The sequence below is a fragment of the Oryzias latipes genome, chromosome 4 (genome assembly GCF_053564925.1).
Source record: "Oryzias latipes strain Hd-rR chromosome 4, Olatipes_Hd-rR_3.1".
NCBI classification, from domain to species: domain Eukaryota; kingdom Metazoa; phylum Chordata; class Actinopteri; order Beloniformes; family Adrianichthyidae; genus Oryzias; species Oryzias latipes.
The window spans coordinates 18319197-18343023 of NC_136240.1; the positions used below are offsets into that span (position 1 = coordinate 18319197).

Sequence of the window (23827 nt, forward strand, 5' to 3'; positions counted from 1 at the left end):
CTCATACGTGCAGCGGAAAAACAAGTGCTGAGGAGCTTGGAAAGGCAGCTTTAGACTACATTATGGGTGTATCCTGCAAATATTATTGATAATAATTGTCAGTAAAGTCTGAACATGCAGAACAACTTGTTGTGGACGTGCAATAGTCGTATAGTATACCACTGTCACAAAGGGGTTGGGAACCTTTTTGGCCGAGAGAGCCATGAACACCACATATTTTTAAATGTAATTTCGTGAGAGGCATACAATATGTTGAAAACTAAAAATACAAGTGAATGTGTGCATTTTATGTAATTTCAACACTTTTAAAGTACAATAAGTCTGTGGATTCTTTTTAATAACATTGTTATTGTAGTGGACTGAGTTGGACTGAGTGGCTGTTGGGTCGCGTTCCAAGTTTCAGAGTTCATTGAACGCATCAAGCAGAGAGGCTGGTTGGCCCTCAGTTGTGTCGCTCAGCCTGTTGTTGGGGAGTTTGGACCAATGGGGTTCAGCTATGGGCCGAATAAGGGAAATAGGAGGGCTGGTGCGGGAGCGAGGAAATACTCTGGGCCGGAGAGATTCAGGAGTTGCTGAATAAGTTGTACGGCGTTGGTTACGGCCTGCAGTAACCAGAACAAAGAACCTTAAAAGAGGTCAAGTCTCCGTGCCTCAGTGTGGGAAAGGGACGCTACATTATGCTGTTGCTAATAAATGATGAGTATTTCTTACCATTAATGCAACTTCTGGTGCTGCATGGTGGTTTTGCTGATGGTCTAGTCTGGTTGATACATGGTGAGTTTTAGCTTCATGCAGGCGTTGAGACTTCCATCCGTTGAACGTGATCTTAATGTGAGAATGTGATGTGAGAAATGCATACGTGGAGCCAAACATTAGTACAGCAATACTCACACTGCAGTGTGTGGTATGTGACGGGCAGCGTGTTCTAATCAGTGCGCCGCTTCACCTCGCCGCCTGCGCCCACTACCCCTCTCCTTTTCCTTTTCACACCTCCTTCTCAAAGGCGGGAGCGCGCATCTGCCGGGACGGCAATTCGCAAGTTTCAGGCCGTTAGAAACAGGCATCGCATTACACCCGAGAAGGACTGGTCTAATGAAACTTTTTAAAAAAAATATAATTAAAGATTTATTGCCAGATGTGCCCATCAAAAGAGCCAGATATGGCTCGCGAGCAATGGGTTCCCGACCCCTGCTCTAAAGGCATCGCAGAGAAAGAACAAATTTGGCCTCTTCATGTCATTTGACTTTAAAAAAGAAAGGCTGAACAGGGGTCTTGCCTCATAGCAAGAAGTCCTGGCTGGGGGGACCTGAAACAGAATCACCAACAGGGGACCTTTCTGTACGGAGTTTGCATGTTCCCCCCGTGCATGCCTTGGTTTTCCCGGGGACTTTGGCTTTCTCCCACCGTCCAAAAACAAGCTTCACAGCTTCATTGGTCACTCTGAACTGTGTGAATGGGAGTGTGTATGGGTGTGTGATTGTGGCCCTGCGTCAGACTGGCAACCTGTCTGACGCCTTTGTTTATCTCAACCATTCATGGCCGACCGCAAAAGGGACAAAAAAGGTTTAAAATTTGCAAAACCACTTTTGGTAAGAGGGGTAACTGACAAACACTCCACAGACCCTTCTATATGCCATACGGTTTATTTCACAATAGTTTAATCTGTTTAGTAGTGGATTTGAACACCCATTCCAATTTTTTTGATTATGGACGACATGTATAAAGAAAATGTAGTTAAAAATTGAATATATGAGTATTTCATGATTCAAATTGTTAAGAATCAGGAGCAGACGAAGAACAGCTCCCTATAAAAGAGCTTATCTGTGATGTAAAAAAATACACTGGAAGAGGAATTTTCTAATGAACTCCTGCCACTCTGCAGGAACTATGTTTTAGAAAAGGATGGGGTTATTTGTGTTTGGCTAAAAATGGCATGATCATATTTAAAACACTAATAGGAACGTTTTTATAACAGATCAAAAGAGGATAGAAGTGTGACTTTAAGGCTGTTTCTACATAATCGGCTGTTCTGCAGTTAAAGAGAATGCACACGTCAAAAACACTTGTCACAAAGCCTCTCAGGAAGATAATCGAATAAAAAGTCCCTTCTTGGTCAGGCAATGAAATTCAGAGAAAATTTGCTAAATCACAAGAGCTATGTGTCAGCCTCGAAAGGAAGGATGATGAAACATTTAGCCAACTCTTAGTGTTGCAAAGCTTTTAAAGAAGAACAAAAAGACACAGCAACTGGAATAACCATGGTGTGTTTATTTTCTGAACCACTCAAATTTAACTTGTGTGAATAATCAGTAAAGACATTCCAGATAACCAGTTTTCATATTCTCATTGCAGATTGATTTGAAGGAGTCTCGCCCTGTGCGTCAATACAAGAACTTCCAGATTCAGGTGGATAAGAATGGTTTCCGTCTACATGGCACTGATGCATTACAGCCGAGCCTGAAGGAGCTGCTGGAGCATCTACAAGGCCAGACTCTTCGCACCGACAACCTCCAGTTCCATCTGCTTCGCTGTTGCCCTCCTCAGCCAAGAGGTAAACTTGAACATTTCAAGGAGCAAAGAGACTCTGTTATAGTCCTGTCAAATGTAATCACATCAATAATCTGCTACCCACAAAAATGCAGCATAGGCATACATTTAGTAGTCAAGAAAATTATTTTTTAGAATTTAAATATAATATAAATATGAAGTATGAATTATAGAAAGGGTACTATAAATATATAATTGTGTTGAACAGTATTCTTTGCAAGATTCACGTGCAATACAATGTCAGAGGTCCATGTACTTAAACACTTAACTATAATAAAGTCTGCTCATGTGATTTGCAGAAATCAGTTCAACCGATAAACAGATAGAAAGTGAAAGTCTAAGATTGGATGCAAGAAGCCCCCACCGTTTCAATCCATGTTTTCTGTTCTCTAAAAGGAAAGGTCATTGAAATGAAAAGAAAGAAGAAGAAGAAATGTGCAGGGAGTCCAGCTAAAAACTCATTTAACCCTTGTGCTATCCTAGGCACTTTAACACCTAGACCAACTAGACAGTGCTCTGAACCTTTTTTCTTCAATGATTTGTGATCTTTACTGGTGTCCATGGATTTCATGAAATCTTTCCACCTTTGTCATGGTAGGGAGAACACGTCAATGTAAGGGTGGGGTCATCTAAGATAGCACAAGGGTTAATGATTCACTCTGATCATCTTTTGACGTAGTTTAAAAGCGTTTTCAGTGGTCTTTTAATTTTAATTGGTGTTTTTAGCATAAATCTAAAAGCTTTTGTTATTTCCTAGGACATAATAAACTATTGCTGCTCTAGGCATAGAACAGCAATAGTTTATTAGAATTTTGCCTCTGAGTTGTGGGCGGGACCATTGGCATGGATCCGAATAAAGGAATACAGTGTTGTGCTAAATGTTCATACAAGAACATGATAAAAACACAGAAAACACAATTTTCATGAGTGTGGTTCTTGACAGCGAATGCAGAAAAGCTTAATGCTAAATCTGGAAGCAGAGTCTTTGTCAGTTGAAGCTGATCATTTCGACAGCAGGTCCAGGTCAAACTTACCTGCCAGTCATTTCAAGGAAGAGAAGTAGGAAATGTGGCTGCAAACTGATCCAGATGCCTAAATGAAGTATTCAAATTATGACAAGTCAAAAAGGACATTCCTAAAAATCTCCATCTGTTCATTTCAGCCTTTTAAAACTCATAGTTCCTTAATTGAAGTTGAAACAGCGTTTAGCTGGGTGTGGTTACAAACACTGCCTCATTCAGTGTATTTGCTGGGCAACATTTGGGTTTGAAAAAGCTCATAAGGGTAGGTGTGTGCGCATATGTGTCCATGTTTGGGTGAAAGGAAACAATGCGAGTAAATGTGGTTTCCGCAGCACAAATAGCACCTCTGTTTGTGTTACTGAGAGGAAGAGAGCCATGCATGCATGTATATATATGTGTGCAGGGATGGATTTAGGTGTTAACATTTGTTTTGGCTTAAACTCTGCCTGCTGCTGGTTTTCATCTGATGCATCAGCTGCAGGGGAAGTGCTGTGCTGTTGTCCTTCCTATAATAAACATGTGGTTATATAACCCTCTTTTTATGCATGTCCACCTCCTGGGAGTATGGTTTACTTGAATTCAAAGCCTCTGGCTTTTCATAGTGTTCTAAACTCTCAAAGGTAAAGACATGCACTGACATTACAGTTGGCAGTGTCTGTGTGTCAACATGGGGCCCAGTTATACAAGCATCAGGTTAGCGGGTGAAAGAGTGACTGGATAAACCATGTTAGTTGGAGTTCTGCGTGAAAAGACACATGGCATGTTACAGTACGGCCCACATGATGTTTTTTGACAACATGCTGATGAAGTGCAGTGCTTGGTTTGCTGTTTTACCTACAGACTGAGGGTGTTGTCGCAACATTAATGCAATGTGTTAACATGCAATGTTAACACGTGTAAACAAACACATGCAAACAATACTCTGCGCGCATCCTTACCAGACTGAGGTAATTGATGAGAGCCTGGTTTTGTTTCGTAGTAACCACATGTAAACACAGTTGTGCTTTCATGCTGACTGTGCCAGTGTACCTGAATGCGTTTGAGCTTTTGGCAGAGAATTCAGAGCTACAGAGATAAACTTAGTGAACTTTTCTGTAAGAGGCTTTGGTTCACTTTAGGGTGTGTTTAGCAGGTGTGAAAACTCATCTGAACTCTGGTGCAAAGCAAACAAGTGAAACCTGATTTTGTTTCCTTGCAAACAAATCCCGGTGTGTTTCACTATAGCAGCGAAATTCAACTCAAACCTAAAGTGTATTATTTGATAAAAATTCAAGTGTTTCTAAGGGGACTTGGGTGTACGTTTTACCCACCTGCTAGACTAAAGGCTTTTACTAAAATTCAAAAACTCTGTGACATCATTCTTATGGAAGGGTTTCTGTTGCATAATAAATAAAATAAAAGTCAATACCAGAAATTCTTTTTCATTTTTAAAATGAAGCTGCATTTGTTGACTCAAAGTTAAACAGATTTTTCTTTTCTTCTTCAACACTGCTTATTCTGTCACTTAATTAAAACGATAAAGAAAATGTTTTCTGATGTTTTATTTTCAAAAAGTTAATGTAAAAAGTAAACGTGTAGAAAAATTCAATTAGAAATATCTATTTTGACTCCTCTCTCCGCACGGCGGGGGGGTTCACATTACATCTGAGCCGGGAGTGTTCGTGTCCCTGGGGGGTGGGTTCTGGTCCTTGCTCCTGAGCGCTGGGCCCCGCCAAATTTCCAACTGTGGCCGAGCCTGGTCGGGCCATATTTACAACACCCCTTGTGGGCCCTCTTTTTTCCCCGGGGTTCCCCCCTCTTGGGCGGGGGCGGCGGGCCCCTGCCTCGCTCCTCCCTGGACCAACCGTGGGCCGGGCGGATGGCTGCCTGGAATGCGGAGCGGGTCTCCCTTGGGGGGTCCTGGCTCGTACCTGGGGTTGGGGCGGGGGGATGCCCGGAACTCCTGGGTGGTGGTGGGGTGCTCGTCTGGGGCTGTGGGCGTCCTTCTCCGGTGGGGCCCTGCGTTGGGTTCTCCCGGCGCGGCGGGGGGGCTGCTCTCCTGGTTGGGCTGGGGCGGCGCTCTCTCTCCCTCCGTGCCTCCCTGCTCTCTGGCTCTGGGGGCCTGGCGGCGGTCCTGCTGGCCCTGGCCTGGGCGGCGGGCTTGGTCGCCCGGGCGGCGGTTGTTCCCTGCCGGTTCCCGTGTGGCGTTGGGGGGATTCCGGCTGCCGCTGCTGCTGCGGTGGGGGTCTTGGGGTGGGGATGGCTGGGCACTCTCCCTCCTTCTTTCCACGTTCCACCATCCATTTTAGAAGAACATAAACACTCACCTGAGCACAGGTGTTAGCTCACCTTTGCACTAACAGTTTGCATGACTGAATGACTGAAATATTTCACACTAGTTGGTTTTAAGGCATAAGTATGCGTGTGAACACTATCTGTTTTGTGTGCATGTCGACATGTGGACATTTTTGCAGCTAGCAGATGGGTTTATAACATTTGAGTGTGTGTGTGGACAGGCTCCGCCCTTATTGTACTACATTTGAACCTTACCATAATGATTAACAACCAGTAAACTTGTTGCTTTATGCTGCTTCATGGTCTTATCCCCCTTCCCCTCCTATTATCACCCCCTACCCCCCCTCTCTCTAACGTCCCTCTCTCTTCTTCCCTTCTTTCCTTTTCCGTCCGGTCCAACACCAAAGATTTTCAGACATGATTGAAATTAATAAAGTTTGGCCTCAATTACAAAAGGGGTTTATCCAGACATACCTTTGGTTTGTCTGAAGATTAATAACCCGTCTTGTTAAAGTAAAATCTGTCCAACACAAGAGGCCCTCAGCACTCATCTGTCTGCCCAGCTGTTGGACAGGACAAGTTAAAAAAAAAAAAAAAAAAAAAATCTATTTTGACAATTAAAATGGATCAACATTTTCACATTGTAGCTGCATCACTTGACTCAAATACACTAAAATGAAAAACCGTGGTAAAGCACCCTCTCCTGCTCTTAAACACAAAGCTACGAGTCCAGCTGCACTGATCAGAGACACGCTCGGCACGCGCAGAGCATCTAGCCACACCCAGTGAGCAATGATGTCATCGCCCCGCCTCCCACCTGGAAATGCTGCTGAAATTTTATCATCCTACACTCTTTGTGGAGGGGATGCAAAAACTTAAATGTGATCCCCTTTTTGCATTATCACTTTAATTACCGTATGTCACAGAATAAGCAATGTTGAAGTAGAAAATGAAAAAGCATTTTGGAGGATTGATTTTTCATTTTATTTTTGAGTCATTTGATGCAGTTATATTTTGAAAATGAAAAAGCATTTCTGTTAATCCATTTTAATTTTCAAATTAGACATTTCTAAATGAATTTTACACATTTACCAGAGAACCTTTTGAAAATGAAATGTCAAATATCATTTTCTTTTCTTTTAAAATTCATTTACTTTATTTTATTTTATTATTACGAATAGCGTATGTTAAGTCGTAATCGTGTATATAGGTGTAGATTCTTCTTTTTGTTAAATGTTATTACTTTTTCTACTTTCTCACATTTTAAACACCCTTTCATTCTTTTTGCAAATTGCTGTTGTTCTTTTTTTGCACTGATCTGCTGTAGCAATTGAATTTCCCCAACGCGGGATCTATAAAGAATATCTTATCTTATTTTAATTAGGTTACAGAATGAGCGCTGTTGAAGAAGAAAAATAAAATGCTATTTGGTGGATGTTTTTTTTTTCTTTTTGAGTCAACAAACGCAGCTTCAGCAGTCAGCAATAGCTGCTTTTTCATTTTGAAAATGAAAAAGCATTTCTGGTATTGACATTTATTTTTAATTATGCAACAGAAATGCTTCCATACATTCTATGTGAGAAGTGACCTGACTTTTTTTGTACTCTCTAGGAACCAAAACAAAAATGTTCCCAAAAAACAAAAAAGGGCAGAGATCATTCAGAGATCCTAACATTTCAATAGTTTTACAGGCTCATTTTACACTCAGAGAACTATGGTTTGTCTTGCCAGGATTTTAAACATGCTTTAGAATGGAATCACATTTCTGTGATGAGACTGGATGGATATTTAGTCATGATCTTATTTATTGTAGAGAAAGCTGCCTCACCATTTTATGTAGAGATGCTTGGAAGTAGAGCTGGGAAAGTCTCCTTTAGACCATCTTAGGCCAGCAGGAGGAAACATCACTTTGTGCTTCCTTTCATCACAGAGCTCCTGCTTTTATTTTCCCTCTAGTAGTGTCAGTTACTTCACTGGTGTGTTCTTTGGCAGCTTTTTGTGTTGGCCTAAAATCACTATATTACAAATGTCCTACTGTTTAAAAGTAGAAAGAAAATGGCATGCACTTTTTTTCTCAAAAAGAATTCTTAATGAAAATTAAAAAAGTTTAGAAATAGTTGGAAATCTGTAAAACAATGGTGAATAGGTGTAATAATTTAGCAATATCTGATTTTGTGGTGGTTTACTTTGCATTCCTTGCAGGCTTTGATAAAGACTACAACCCCCCCCCCCCCGCTGTTTATTTTCAGTTTGTTCAGCATCCATGTTCACACTCTGCATCCTTTGTCAGTCTGAACGGAATCCGACGGATTGTCTTTGTCTCAACGCACTTTTATTTGTTGCAACACCTCACACGTCTGTACGTTTACAGATTTAGTTGTTCTTTTTTAAATGTTCATGTTTACGCCTTTTTTTTTTCTTTTTAGAGTTGAAGTCCTACATTAATAAATAGCTGTAAGCTTAAATTCAAACTTGGTTGCTAACTTTTTTTTAAATTGTCACTTCTTGACGTTCCTTTGTCTATCACAGGAAATACGTTCTAAAAATAACCCCCAATAGGTGAAATCTGCAATGTTATCATCCTTATTTTTAACAATTATTATAGATGGTTTGAGGCAGTAAAACCCCTCACTATACACTTTTTTCAAACAGATATGAACATTTGGACACTTTTCTCTCCCGTTTAAACTCTCAACGTTCAGACAGAAAACTAAATTCAGTATTATAGGATGAAAGAAAAGAACTGCATGCGATCGAAGATTTACTGGTATATAGATAAAAAAAAAAAGGTCACAGCATGGAGGATATCGATTGACAAGGTCTACAGCCAATCAGAACGCAGATTAGTGAAACATGTCAAATCTGAGAAATTTTTGGCTTGCTTACAGGTGAAGAATTGAGACTTTAAACAGTCTAAAAGAAAAAAATTTTTTTTTTTTAAAAAGGAACAATAACTGTCCTTTTCTTTTACTGTACATAAAGTTTGTAACTAAATCTCGTGTTTGTTTTTCAGAGGTTTCTAACCTCCTGGTGGTGACCAAAGAGAGAGCAATCACAAACCAGACACCAACTCAGGAGAGTCAGCTTAGCTTCATTCGCATTCTCAAGGAGGATATTCAACAGGTATGTCCTCCTTTCCCTTTGTCTGGTACAAAGGTTTCAGTATTTGCAGCAGTAATGTTTTATAGGGTTCTGGTATTTTGTCAGTTAAAGCTGTTGTATTGGTGTTGCTCTTTTACAAAACAGTCTCTTTTTCTTCTTTCTGCCAACCAGGATGAGCATCTTGGAACTGGAACGAAAACAAACATCTACTCAGGCAACCTGAGGGCGAAGAATGAGGAGGACGAGGATGTGGGTTACACATCCTTCCAGGAAGTCAAGGTTGTTCTGAAGGTGCTGGGCTCTGGACATCGGGATATCTCCTTGGTGAGTGTCTACAATGAAAAACTGAAATGAGAGAATGCAAAAACCAGATCAAACTATCGATTTAATACAAAACGCATAATGGATTACAGTGAGCAGCAGAAAGCTCAGCCCTGAAAGGTGTTCATGTGGGTGAAAGGATGGCATGTGAAGGGCTTGAACACTTTCCATCAATTCCAGCCAGCATTCAGGCTGTTCACAACCCCTAACACTACACAAGTTGCTACACAACACACAGCTTCACAACCAAAAAACTCGTCTTGTCTAATGATCACTTTAAAACGCCGTCATTTCCCTCGACAGTTATCTGTACATCTAACTGACAATAAAGGCCTGCTGCATGCTCCGAGTCATGGTTGTTTCTCTACCAACAGGCTTTCTTTGAAACCGCCAGCATGATGAGACAAGTATCTCACAAACACATTGTGCTGCTTTATGGAGTGTGTGTCCACCATCAGGAAAGTAAGTGGTTACATAGAACTCTGTGGGGAGGACTTTGGCGTGGCATCTCCAATTTCTGATTATCTGATTTTTTACTCCAGATATCATGGTGGAGGAGTTTGTCCAACTCGGACCGCTGGATGTATTTATGAAGAGACAGCAGAGTCTCAGCACACCATGGAAGTTCCAGGTGGCCAAACAGCTGGCCTCAGCGTTGAGCTACCTGGTAAGACACATGTCAGATCTAGAATTATCCTTCTATTTCATAGCATTTAGTAAAACGTTTAAGCAATTTAAGCCCTTAATAGTTTAAGTGTAGTCGTATGTGAAGGGGTGACAGCAATGATATCTTAAAGTGTCCTCATAAGGCAGAGTGGAAGATGCTCGTCAGTTTTCTCTAAAGGCTACTTGTCTTTAAAAATGTCAGACTGATCTACCTTATGTAAACAAAGACAAGGAGGCTTAAAGCTGTAAAACGGCGTTCTTTAACCCTTGTGCTATCCTATGACCCCACCCTCACATTGACGTCTTCTCCCTACCATAACAAAGGTGGGAAGATTTCATGTCATCCATGGACACCAGTGACGATCACAAATCACTGAAGAAAAAAGGTTCAGCGCACTGTCTAGTGGGTCTAGATGACCCAACTCCCAACGTTAAAGTGCCTAGGATAGCACAAGGGTTACAAAGTGATGCTGAGCAAAACAAACTTCTCACACATACTTTGATATTTTATTTTTGATTTTTTAGACTAAAAAGTAAAGAAAAGTGAAAAGTGTACGTTAAATAGTGAGATCTAAGCCTCAAAAAGGTCAGGGTTGAACCATAGACTGTTTATGAGAACTATACCAAGTGACATCACCCATAAAAAATGACCTCCAGCTCCAATCAAAGTCCATTCAGTTGCCTTTTAATACGATATGGACACCACCATGTTGGAACCAGACGACGTCAATAGACAGTGATTGGTCCAAGTCCATATCTCTATGGCAACCACTCTCGTCAGTCAGGGGTGAGCTCGTTGGAAGTCCACACCCTTCTACCTGAAAGCGGGCTGCACCAAATCTGTCAAATGTTTCAAACATCTGCCATTAAACTACATACTTTAATTGAGGCATCTGATTGGTTGGTTTATAACTGGAATAACTAAAAGAAAAAACATCTTTTAAAAAATAAATGAGGATAAGCAAGAACATGTTAAAAAAGGAATCCGAGCAAGGAAGGGAATTCTGACGAATAGAATGAGTGATTAATAGCTGTTTACAGAAGTCTATGGGTTTTTGGGTACAGGCAATGGGAGAAACACCTGTATCATGTCATGCCTCTACATGTCGCCTGTATTTGATCAAACATTTTCAAACTGTTGTTTTTTTCAGGAGGATAAAAAGCTTGTCCACGGCTACGTGTGCGCTAAGAACATTTTGCTGGCCAGAGATGGACTGGACGCAGATGAAGGAGGACCTTTCATCAAGCTCAGTGACCCGGGGATACCCATCACAGTTCTCACCAGAGAGGGTGAGCTCCTAGAAAAAAAGAATGCAGCCAAAGATGTCAGATCTCTGAAATAAAGCGCCCACTTTGTGTGCAAAACGGTGCAAGAATGTAGGGCTTTAAAAAATAAAGCTAAGCAAATGATACGTGTCGTCCAGGCAGCACTCCTGATCGTGGTTGATTTTTCTTGCTAAAAATTCAGAAATGTGATTTTTTTTTTCTTTTCTTCCCTTAAACTTATCATCTTGGCCTTTATTGGTTTTCCCAACCCTGTAACAAAGACAAACGAATCAAAGAACGTCATTTCAGATCAAGCCCATGCTGCTGTCAGCCTCAGGAATCATATGTCTTGGCATAATCGGTACTCTGCAGTGGGAACATTTCCGCCTGACAATTGGATTTGTGTTGTACAAAAAACAGCTGACGGTTTAGTGGCACAACCGTACACATCTCTGATTGCACGGTTCACCTCGAACAGCAGCAGCTTCACCGCTGCCTTCGTCTATCAGAGGTGTGCGCTGAACGGTTGAAGCCTCTGCGGCTGGGAAGATGGATCTGTCAAAACACAGGAGCAACTGGAAATGTGTCTGTACAAATGTGCTTCCCCACAGGCCCGTGGGAGTACCCCCTCCTCTCTGATGGTTCCCAGAAATCTTTCACTTTTCTTCGTCTATCACTTTGCTGATCAACCACTCTTCCAGTTACACTTCATAGTCCTTGTGCATAGATTTGATTGAACATAGTGCACAAAGTGCTCAGAAACCCCCTGTGGGAGGGCTCTTCTCTTCTTCCCAGCAGTCTCATTGCTTTACTTCAACCCTTCCATCTATTTGTCTTCTACTCGTTTTCCCCCCTTCTTAAATCATCAGCTGCAGCTCCTGCTTCTGTCCGCTCTGCTCCGTTTCTGGTCTTGCATTCTCGTAATGTTATGGATCTGTGGAGCTGGAAAAGCTGTCGTGGATCTCAATCAATCCCACATTTTCCAAGAATCTAAAGCTGGTTGAAATCCTCCTCAGTCATCCACCGCTCTCCAACAAACCCTGCAGCTTTTATTAAAATGATGATACTGCATCCATTTTTACTTTACAAATGGAAACACTGGAGCCAGTGAATGGGTTTGGTTTTAAACATAAAGGCTGTGAGCTCCTTTCCTTCAGACTCAGGGCAGACCAGGCATGAAAGAAGAAGCTCAAACAGCAGTGGAGATGTTGGTCGTGGGTAGGGGGGGGGGGGGGTGTGTGGAGTCGATGCTACTTTTCTGGTAAAAATGGGTAACCTGAAAGATGACTTGTTCTCTGTAGAGTGTGTCCATCGTATCCCGTGGATCGCTCCCGAATGCGTGAAGAGCGTCTCGTCTCTGAGTGTGGCAGCAGACAAATGGGGGTTCGGTACAACCCTGTGGGAGATCTGCTACGACGGAGAAGTTCCCCTCAAACAAAAGAAACTCACAGAGGTAGAGAACGCATGCCAACAGTGTGGACCACAGTGATCCACAACGTTTCTTCCTTCTTCCACTTCCGGATTCAAATGCTTTCTTTTCCTTCACTCTTCTGAGCAGAAGGAGAGATTTTACGAAACCGAGTGTCAGCTGGTCACTCCAGACTGCACGGAGCTGGCCAAACTCATGACCGACTGCATGAACTACGACCCCAAGAAGAGACCTTTCTTCAGAGCCATCGTCAGAGAGCTGGACGATCTCCTGCCAAGTAAACATTCAGCCTTCACGTTGAAAGTTTAAAGAAGCCACACCTGTCTGTATTTTTGTGGCTGTTTTTGGCAACTGTCTGTTCCTTTTGTTAAACCAAAACAGGTAGATTGCGCAACAATGGAGCACACAAAACTTGTTTACGATTCAAATGTGACCTGAATACTGTGCGTGCTTCGTGTCGCACCTAAGCAGCAGGCAAGGTTGTTTACGCAGTGCAGATGTTCATGAGGAAGTTCACTGAGTGCACTATCAGCTAACTGCCCCTCATCGGGGCCCCACAGGAACTGTATCCTCACTTCTGCCCCCTGGTGGCCACATGCATTTACTGCTTTCAATTTGACAGTCAGAAATTCAATCATTTAGTTAGAAACGGATGTGACGACCTGAAAGCAGCTCTTCAGTACGAGCGCAGGAAATCCTGCCGTCATTTTAGAATGACTCTTATTTTATGGTTTAAACAAAGATTATAAACACACTCAAGACTATTTTTTATATAATTCAGCTTCAGAAAAAAAAAGCCAGAAAAAGTAGCCTTTCATGAAAAAAACGGAGCTGTTACGCAACCACAGACAATTCTCGAGAAAACCTCAACATACACAACCACAGCAGACTTCCTATGAGGCAAAAGTGCTGATGCTGAAGAAAAGACATTTTAGCCACTAATCAGTTTTTGTTTTTCTTTCCATTCTCAGATTTACTTATTACAAAACCCCATACAGAGGTGGTGGACCCAACCAGGTTTGAGAAGAGATTCCTGAAGAAAATCAGAGACCTGGGAGAGGTACACCGTCCTCTGGCTTTCCTTTCTGCTTTTTAAAGGAGCTCGCCCTGTTTGCTGCCGTGGATGTCATTAGATCCACATTTTTTATTTGGATTTTAAGAGGATTCATAAAAAAATGTCATGATCTGATGAATATGTTTTGCTTCTAAACGGTGGGAAGCAGATGATTTGTACCTAAAGGAAGTCTGTTTCCCATGCAGGGCCACTTTGGCAAAGTGGAGCTGTGCCGCTACGATCCACGGGGAGACCGGACCGGAGAGTTGGTGGCGGTGAAGTCGCTGAAGCCCGACAACAAAGAGGAGCAGAGCAGCCTGTCCAGAGAAATCGACATCCTGAAGGCTCTGTACCATGAAAACATCGTCAAATACAAGGGCATCTGCGAAGAAGGTGAACTTGACACAGACTTCAGAGTTCATCTGTCAGAAAAACTGCTGCTCCAGAATGTGTCACTGAATCCAACGTTCTCATTGGCTCTTCCTTTCAGGTGTCGTCTCTCTGATCCATAAATGCAGACAGTAAAACTGCTGATATGGTGATTCGCATTTCTGTAAATTTGAGAAACAGACATGCATTTTGGAAAAAATGTAACCCTAAATATGAATGCAAGTTTTTGGATCGGTTTCTAACAAATGCCCAAGTGCCCTTATGGGGGGACGTCAGGGCTGTTCAAGTGATGTGTGCAGCCCCACTGTTAGAAATTAGACATAGTGTAGATTGTGTGGGCATTCTACAGCATCTTACGTGCACACGTGTCTCCCGTGCACACTCTGTGCGAGCTTCACGTGTGCGTGGTCACCAAGGAGCCACAGCGTGCACCTCACTACCAATTGGAGTGTGGCGTAAGGGACACCGCACAACAGCACCACTCGTACGTCATAACGCGTGTAACTCACATGGTCCTTACTTCATGATACACTTACCCCACGGCAATGGGACGTTCCACTTTCATGACGTTTAAGGTGGCCGCACATGCTTTAAAGGAACTGCTCCCTATGACCCTCTACGGGCCCAGAAAACCCCCAAAACTCAAAGCACCCACACGGGTCAACCCCCCCACATGGGTGCATGTGACCAAGGGCAAAGCTTTTATTGTGAAAGTGTGTTATAAAGACACCAGGTAGAACAGGATCACGTGGTCTGAGGACCTTTGGGTAAACTGCCATAAAAACGTCAGAATCAAATTTTCTATGGAAAAAAACCTAAAGTCATGAGTCGACACATTTCTGGCTTTCGGTTCAGTCCATTTCTGCTGCTTTTACAGCTTTACTTATTAAACGCTCTGTCTGTTTTAAGGGGATCAGGCCTTTAAGCTGATCATGGAGTATCTACCCATGGGAAGTCTGAAGGAGTATCTACCCAGACACAAAAGCAGGACCAGCCTCAGCATGCTGCTGAGCTACTGCATCCAGATATGCAAGGTACGCTCGCTCCTCTTAACCGCCACTGTTCCGCCGACCGCCTCACACTGAGCGGCTTGTGTCTTTTCTAAAGGGAATGGAGTATTTGGGATCCCGAAATTACATCCACAGGGACCTGGCAGCCCGAAACGTGCTGGTGGAGAATGAGAGGACGGTGAAGATCGGAGACTTCGGCTTGACGAAGAGCATCAAAGACAACGAAGGCTACTACAAGGTGCAGGATGACCACGACAGCCCCGTTTTCTGGTGAGTCAGCGGAAACGCAGACAGAAGGTCAGGAGAGGTGCAACGGGGAGGAAGAAGAGCTGCTAACCAACTGGTCTGCTGCTTTCAGGTACGCTCTGGAGTGTCTGACCACATGCAAGTTTTACCTGGCCTCTGACGTTTGGTCCTTCGGCGTGACGATGTATGAAATCATCACTTACTGCGACTCCTCCAAGAGTCCCATGACGGTCAGTTCTTCATCGCATTCACAAATAAAATGCATCCGAGTAACAAAAGACAAAATCAGAGGATTTGTGCCTCATTGCTGGAGTCAACGTCTCTGTTTCTCACCTTCACAGCGCTTCTTTGATATGATTGGTCGAAGTCAAGGTCAGATGACCATCCTCCGACTGGTCAAAGTGTTGCAGGAGGGGAGGAGACTGCCGCGTCCTGAGGGCTGCTCTGAGGCGGTGAGTCACTCGGTTCGGCTTTTTTCAAAATGTATTTTCGATTTAAATGCCCCACAATGCAACTGTGTTTGTACCTGCTGTGGTTCCAGGTGTACGAGCTGATGAGGAAGTGCTGGGACCAGTCGCCTGAGAGGAGAATCACTTTCAAGCGTCTGATCGAGGAGCTGTCCATCTTACTGCAGCAGCTGCAGCCCAACATGGAGCTGTAAACGTTCCCGCCTCCGGGACGCAGATTCACGTAGCCACCTGCAGACGCCACAAGTGACCCCCAGATCTGCTCGTGCAGCTTCAGTGCACCTCCTTCCTCGCTCTGCTGTCCTTAACAACCAACAAGGAGCTAAGAAAACACAAAAAGGACCCCCATCCTAAGCCACATTTTAGTTTTCCTTGTTTTAAAATGTGCTTTTATTTTTGTTGGTAGTGTTGTGATATTCCATTCCAAGTGGAACTTTCATCCATATTATATGTGACCTGAAACTTTACAGGAAGCTTAGCGGTCAAGCGTCCTACGAAGCTCTTTAGACCCACAAACATGTGTGGCTGGCGTGGACGCTCACGCTCTGATATCACGCTGGAAAGGAGAACGAATGAACTTGGAGGAGGCCGCTTCAGAAAAGCGTGCTGCTTTTTTATAGACTCCTCATCCTGGGAGAGCTGCCTAACCTGCCTTTTTTTTTCTTAAATATAATCAAAAGGTGGCCATATATTAATGTCATGTGTGTATTCATGATGTGTGAATGCAGCCAACCGGGAGGCGCCAGTATCAGTCAGCATTCCCTCCGTGTTTCAGTCGGGCTGACGCTCACCAGCACCAACCGTGCAAACTGGGGGGTTTTGAACTCAACAGCAATTGAAAGACTTCAGTGTAGCTTTAGGAAGTGGAGACGTTTGTCCCCAAAGAAGATGAAGCAAAACATGTAAGGACTTTTAGAATACTTTCATTGTTAGCATTGTTTTAGCTGCTTTTGCACATTATCAGGTTTCTTCTACTCTTTTGGTTTATAATCCCGTCTGAGTATTTACCTGTTCATTTAAATGATCCACATACTCTGACGAGCAGAATAGCTTCACAGCGCCACCTTCAAACATGTCCCCCCCCCCCACTGTAAAGAAACAGCTGCACTGCTGGTACAATAGCTTCTCATGTTTATCTCATGTAATGCAACAAGTTATATAGTTCACCTTACATTTTTTTAATGAATGTATTCAGGATTCGTTGCGGCATGAGGTTTGTGTTGTGGTTTTTTAATCTCCGTCATGCGACTGTGAAAGTTGGTGAAACATCAACAAGGCTTTGTCCAGAAAGATGCACTTCAAAGGTTTATTCAGAAGTGTTAAAGACTGACCTTCTGCTCTAAATAAGACAAAAGATATATATATAAAAATGACCAAAAAAAGTACACAATGAAAAAATAAATACAAACCAATGCATGTTTATCCATGGAATGCAGTGTTTTTAAGAACTAGGTTCCAGCTGTAAGCAGGCATGCGTAAGAAACTTCATTCACGGTCAAAACAGGGATATCAGCGGGACCGAAAATGAACGTCAAACTCAACGGTTTTGCCTCCTGAAAGAGCAAACAGGGTCAGAAAAAGGACAAACTGCCACACGCCTGCAGACACGGACGCGGAAAGGCAGCACCACAGCTGAACAGACAGTGATGCCATTCAATCAGGAAAATCTTAAATCTGTAGTGGAAAAGTGATACGCTGTCCTTTTAGTCAAACAAACACACAAAATGTAAAGCAACAGATTCTCTGTTATGTAGAAAAGAACTCTCTAAGAACAAAAACAGGCTGTAATATCATGTTCATAGCTAAATATATATATTACAAAAACAAAAGGACAGCATCTGGTTTTATGTTGGCACTGACGGCCAGTGTACATTTATCCATCCTTGCATCTAAGCAATGAAAAATGCAACAGTGGTGGAAAATTCACTTTAGGAGACGGTGTTTTGTAAAGTAAAGAAGATGGTGGAGGTAGAGATGGAGCAAAAACCAAAGAAACATGGCAGCAGAAGTCTAGACTTTCTGTCTTTGCTGCCCTCTGGTGGTCATTGAATGGACCCACAACATTTCAACACTTCAAATGCAAACCGACTTTTAAATGACAACCGGGAAAACCCAATAATCAAACTGTTCAAAGCCACAAGCTTTCTGATAAGGAAACGCTTTGAAGGACCACACATCTGCACCTCTTTCTAATGGCATCTTCCATTTACATTTATTTTTTGTTATCAAATAATAAAAGAATTGTTATAAAGATGCATTTGTTTTCTTCCATGTTTTTAACATCAGACACTAAAGCTGTCAGGTTATCAGATATTCAGAATCCAAAACATCGATTAAAAAAATGTATATACTACGGTAACAACTGTTCCCGTGACAACAGATCCAGATGAAGTGTGAAGAAACCAATAGGGCTGGTGCTCACCTGGGTGCAGCAGATGTTGGTGAAAGTGGCCCATGGAGGACGCAGCTTTAGCCTCAAACTACCGCAGACAGATTGTCACGTCAACTTTGAAAACCTGATTTTTGAGCTCGGGGATATGATTATTGAGCCTCTGAGTAGAATCAGAAAAATGATACGATGGGAGATTTTAACTGCAAGAGGCTGTTCCAATATTGAGGAGGACGTTTAGTGGAGATGATCAAACATCTGATTCTAACAGTCTTACAGACAAATTTCGTCAGAAACTCTCAGCAGAATTATGTGTCGCCTTCTATCAATATATTTTGTGAAACAAAGCTGGATTCTGTCTTCCAGAGGCAATAATACCAATGAGCTTGATCACGTATTCCTCCATCTTTGGACCACACCAGGAGACCCGCGTCCATCTGTCGGGAGTCCCAGAGCAGACAGCAGACATTTGCTCTGAGCTGGAGAGTGTGGCAGCTCTACAGGCGTCTGGCAGAGATGGCAAACACTTCACTGAGCGAGCAGACAGGAGAGGAGGAAAATGCACAAGTCTGCTGTGTTTCCATCCATTCTGTCCTTTCAGACACATTTCTGAAGAAATAGCAGGAAAAAAGCACTTTTATTTACAATTTCTGCCAAATTAATTTAAGTAGGGCGTAGCAGAAGTGCAATGAGATAAAAGTTAATGATTCTCAACCCCTTTAGAATTCATTTGTCCTTCATCTCACAGCACACCATCAAAGAAACAAAAACCATACCAAATGCTCTCTGTTTCATCTTTTCTGTGGCAAAAAGCTTTAAAAAGTAATTTAAGGCTCTCCAAAAAAAAAAAAAACTCTGAAAAAGACATGGCATGATGTAGAGATCCTTTAGTCTTTATACATTTCTTTTTCGTGTACCTTCCTCGGAGAACAAGGCGCACTAAATGTGACCAACTAAAGCACTGTTGTTATTGGTCCAGATGGAGAAATGCACAGAGAATAGACTGACAACACAGCGGTTAAGGAGGAAACATACTATTAAGACTAGAGTTACTTTATAAAAGGATAGGTAACCATGGAGAAAACTTTTGAAAATGTGTTAAAGTAAGGCCTCTGCTGCACTGCTTAGCAAACATCAACTGAGAAGACGGCTAAACCCTCTGTTTAACTCTAAATGACCTCTGCAGCAGTGATGGCACAAAACAACGATGGAGCGCCGCTAAAGCATAGAGACAGAGGGAGCGCACAGACGAGACAGACAGCAGAAAGCTCTCGTTCTGCCTTTAGAAGCTTCTCCGGCGGTGACGGGTTGTCGGAAAGCTGGTCACTTTACAGCCAATCGCACGCCCAGACAAACGGGGGATGGAGGCGGGTTTAACCCTTGTGCTATCCTAGGCACTTTAACTTTGGGAGTGGGGTCATCTAGACCCATTAGACAGTGCGCTGAACCTTTTTTCTTCAATGATTTGTGATCTTCACTGGTGTCCATGGATTACATGAAATCTTTCCACCTTTATCCACCTTTGTCATGGTAGGGAGAACACGTCAATGTAAGGGCGGGGTCATCTGAGATAGCACAAGGGTTAAAGAACGCCCATTTTGGTCAGACCTGCTTGTGTGGAAGAGCAAACTCGGACAGGAATGGGTTTACCTGTTTTTAGCTCCCAAAAAGACACTCAGAAACCTCAAAACAAAGTGGAACAACAGAATAAATATAAAAACATATTGCCAAGAAAAAGGGGTTTTCCGAAGCAAACTGCAGTGAAGCTACATTTAGGAGAGAATCTCTAAATGTTTTGATTGGACTGTTTGTTTACTGGTGAAGGTGTCATCAAACTGCAGCTGCTCCTCTTATTTTTGAATGAGGTTGTGAAACAGCATCAACCTTCAGAAGCCTCTGAACTCACATCAGTTGTTTACAATGACACAAACCCCTCCATTAGTATAGTTTTCATTTGATATTGAATTATTTGGTTTGACACCAAGAAAAGGGATTTGACACAGAATTATGAAACCCCCTGGAATATTCCTTTTGCAAGTTTGTGGAAATTGTATAATTTGTAGACATTTTTCACAGTTTTGAGTGAGAGTCTTTGTTTTATTGTTGGACTTATACAGTTTTGTTTCGTCTCTACACGTTTTATCTTTGCCATATCACAATACGATCTTTATTTTTTATGATTTTGCGGTAAAAAAAAAGACAGTTTACCATTTTTTGGACAGTTTCAAGTTCATTGAGTCATAATGAAAACTCAATTAATCAACCAATTATTGCCACAAAAAACAGGTGTAGATCTACATCAACAGCACATTCCAAGAAGGAGAAAGCTGAGAAAGGCCCCAGACTACTAAGGGTTAATCTTGAAGTAATTGGAATAGGTTGTGTGGGTGACAGACGCACAAACCTGTGGAAGAATACTTCCTGATCGGGTTAAAGATTCAGCATCAGAAGGACTGACAGATACAGAAAGTAGTTTTCACATTTCTAGCACGTGTCTGTCCTTTTGAGAGTTTTGGATAGAAATTGCCTCCAACACACAGACAGTATATTAAAGATTTAAAGAAAAAAAAAGGGGAGTGTCCGTTTATTGGCTTCAGTTAAGCAGGCCTGCTCAGCACCAAAGACGCTCCACTTTCCTGTTACCAAGCATGCACCTGAACGCCACGGCGAGCCATCACCTCAGTGACTTCAAGACTGACCCTTGCACACACGTCGCACTGCCTATTGGTCCTCACAGTGTGGGCGTGTGGTTGTCACGACAACAAGAGTACTACTCCCCTCATCTGATAATTCTAAAGCAGAAGAAAGGACACAGAGATAAAGACACAGGAAGTGTGGGAACGGAAAACAGGAAGTGACATACATCCCAGATAGACAACGGGTACATTCATCTATCTACAGCAGTACGAGCCTTAAAGTTATTGCCAGACGTTAGATATGAAGTCTGAACCTGCATGTATGATAGAAAATAGAAAGCCCTATCCTCAGAGTCTGCTCTCTGCCTGAGCAGCAACATTAACAAACACTTAGAAAATAAGAAGCTGTTCACATTTATTTAAAAAAACGTCTTTAAAAAAAACAAGATTTCTTAAAAAAGAAAAGAAAAAATCAATTTCCCACCTATGAATTGTAAAAGAAATATCAAAGAGCAACTTTCTGATGCTTTTCTTTTTGCAGCTTGTGGTGAGCAACAGGCCTTCTTTACTTCAGAGTGAGTGATGTGTTCAGGCAGTCGTAAAACTCAAACTCTGCTTAGAAACAATGAAGCACAAAGCGAATCTTTTACAGAAATCTAAGCTTCTGTTATCATTTAAGCAAAACCTTCCAAAGAGAGCAGACTGTCCCAAGATTTGGCTTAAGGAAAAAAGGCAAAAAAGACCACATAAAATGATTAAATACATGGCTAACGTTGCCTCAGAATATTGATATGTTACAAATATATGACAGTATATTATAGATTCACCCCAAAAAATTAATAAATATTTTCAATTTGTGCTGCAAAACACACATAAAAAGCTGGAAAAGCCCATATTATTGTTATTATTATTATAATGATATTGTCTGTCACGCATGGCTTTATATATTCTATATTAAATGGCAGGATATTTACAAAACATTGAGCTTTAGTTTGTAAGAAAGGTCAATCCCCGGTGGGAGGATGTTGGTCACCACTCCCGGTTGGCTCACACCTCTTTTTTTCTTTCCTGATGTTCTCCCGCGTTTGGGAAAAAGAATGGCTGACACTTCCGTCATGTACAACAGACCAACACTCGGAACAAACACGGCTGTTTTTGTGTGTGTGTGGGGGGGGGGGGGGGGGAGCTGGGGTAATAGGAGGCTGGGAGGCGGGACTCTCTGCCACATGTGTAGTTTCTGGAAACTGGAGGGGATTTGGGGGTTGAGGGGCAGACCTGACTGGAAGACCAGTCCTAAGACAGCCCCAGCAGGCACAAAGGTCACCCGCCTGCATTCACAAAAGCAGCTGCGGATACATTTGACATCAGTCTAAAGGATATTAGAAAACCATTTAGAAGTAAATATTAGTTAAGAATGCACCGACTGAGAAACAACAAGTTAAATAGTTAAGGCTTAAACAGGACAAAAGCAAAGCTGTTGATGTGTTTGTGTGCCAAATTCAAAGAGCAGTATGGCTTTTTTTTCACTTCAGCCTAAAACTACCAAATTCCACAGCAGCGACACGGCAGCAGAAAGGCCACTAGAGGGAGCTCTGACTTCCAGCTGGGTGAGCCTCCCTCCCTGAGCTGCAGGCTGTGGGGGGGCTTCAGTTCACTCAGAGCCTCTTCCTCTTGAAGTAGTCGGCGTACTGCCCCCCCAAGCCCTGGGAGTGCTGCCCGATGTAGGCCCCCTCTGACGACGCCACTTCCTGTACGGCCAGCTTGGGATACTCCCTCTTCAGACCCCTCGTCTGGTTCTGATGACACACAGGTGAGAGGAAAGATAAAGTCATCCGCCAAAATGAGTTCTGGTTTCATGCAGGATTTCTGGGGTCTTATGTTACGTTCACACTGAGCACGTGTGGCGCTTTCAAGAACGCGCTGAATGTGGGTTTTTGTATGTGCTTCTAGCATAAAGAGCTCACACTGGACTGTCACTACCTGACACGGCTGGAAGAGGCTTGGTGTGAAATGTCAAAGTGAAGCTTTTTCTTTTATTGCTCTATTCCGATTAATGAAAGACTTGGTGTGACATAATTCCAGCCGGGCTCAAACCGCAGTTATTAATTTCTCCTCCATGATCGATTTTCAAAAGGTTGGCACATCTGTGTTTGGAAAAGGATGCTACCCTAACATCACACCGAGTCCCCGATTGGTCAAAGATCAAGTAATGTATACTTTTAGTCTAAAAAACCATCGTACAAACCTGTGCAGCGACGCATGAATTCAGGGGTTTTGAAAGTGGAACCTCAAAGTAGACTTAAGCAGTGGCTGAATGTTTGAACGTAGCATTAGATGCTGCTGCTGTCCTGTTCCCTGTCAGTTGGTGTCTAACCTGCTTCTTCTTTTAGGAGTTGTCTTATGTTCATCATGCATTCTAAGAACAAACGTGGAAAATGAGAGCTCATATCCAGAGAATACAATGACCTGATCCAAATCTCAAACCAAATTTGGTGAAACACAAGCAGCCAGGCGGTGTGTGTGTGTGTGTGTGTGTGTGAGTGAGTGAGTGCTGGTCTTTGGGGCCCTCAGTACAAACAAATGTGAATCTCTGTACAGACGATGCTCAGCTCAGACGTCACAGAGCTTCTTCTCTGTGCTGCATTGTTCCTACAGCTGCTTTTTGGAAGTTCTTTATGAAACTACTTTACATTCCTGTTCTCCTTTAGATCCAAAAGCTTTTCAACTCATGGACGCCTCGTCTGTCCAAACAGAAGAAACTGTACCAGAACAGACATCAGTCTAAACCCCTCACAGTACAGTATTTTCACAGAACTTCTCCTCACTCGTCACTTTGACCAACATGAACATCTACTCTGGTGTTTCTAACTCTTCTGTGATTGACTCTACTTCTATTGACCAAAAAAGGACTATATAACAGGCTGGGACTAGTAAATACTACCATAACATAAAGTTCATAAAGTCAGTTTAAAAAATGTTTTGTTGTCCAGATTTGCAGTAATTTAAGA

The 23827-nt window shown here is 42.5% G+C and overlaps 2 protein-coding genes across 2 annotated transcripts in view; one reads left to right on the forward strand and one right to left on the reverse strand.

The window, feature by feature from the left end:
- The window catches only part of jak1 (Janus kinase 1), a 30311-nt gene extending 12264 nt beyond the window's left edge, over window positions 1-18047 (forward strand). The window contains exons 11-25 of the mRNA XM_004068019.5: window positions 2353-2551; window positions 8857-8966; window positions 9117-9269; window positions 9641-9728; window positions 9809-9933; window positions 11084-11222; window positions 12500-12651; window positions 12757-12904; window positions 13599-13687; window positions 13888-14074; window positions 14981-15105; window positions 15179-15351; window positions 15440-15557; window positions 15669-15779; window positions 15869-18047. Coding sequence (XP_004068067.1) covers window positions 2353-2551; window positions 8857-8966; window positions 9117-9269; window positions 9641-9728; window positions 9809-9933; window positions 11084-11222; window positions 12500-12651; window positions 12757-12904; window positions 13599-13687; window positions 13888-14074; window positions 14981-15105; window positions 15179-15351; window positions 15440-15557; window positions 15669-15779; window positions 15869-15988 — 2037 coding nt within the window. The 3' untranslated portion in view covers window positions 15989-18047. The remainder of the gene's footprint in view (window positions 1-2352; window positions 2552-8856; window positions 8967-9116; window positions 9270-9640; window positions 9729-9808; window positions 9934-11083; window positions 11223-12499; window positions 12652-12756; window positions 12905-13598; window positions 13688-13887; window positions 14075-14980; window positions 15106-15178; window positions 15352-15439; window positions 15558-15668; window positions 15780-15868) is intronic.
- Window positions 18048-20249: 2202 nt separating this feature from the next.
- raver2 (ribonucleoprotein, PTB-binding 2) overlaps window positions 20250-23827 on the reverse strand; it is an 86012-nt gene continuing 82434 nt past the window's right edge. The window contains exon 16 of the mRNA XM_023954321.2: window positions 20250-22615. Within this exon, the coding sequence (XP_023810089.1) occupies window positions 22475-22615 (141 nt within the window). The 3' untranslated portion in view covers window positions 20250-22474. The remainder of the gene's footprint in view (window positions 22616-23827) is intronic.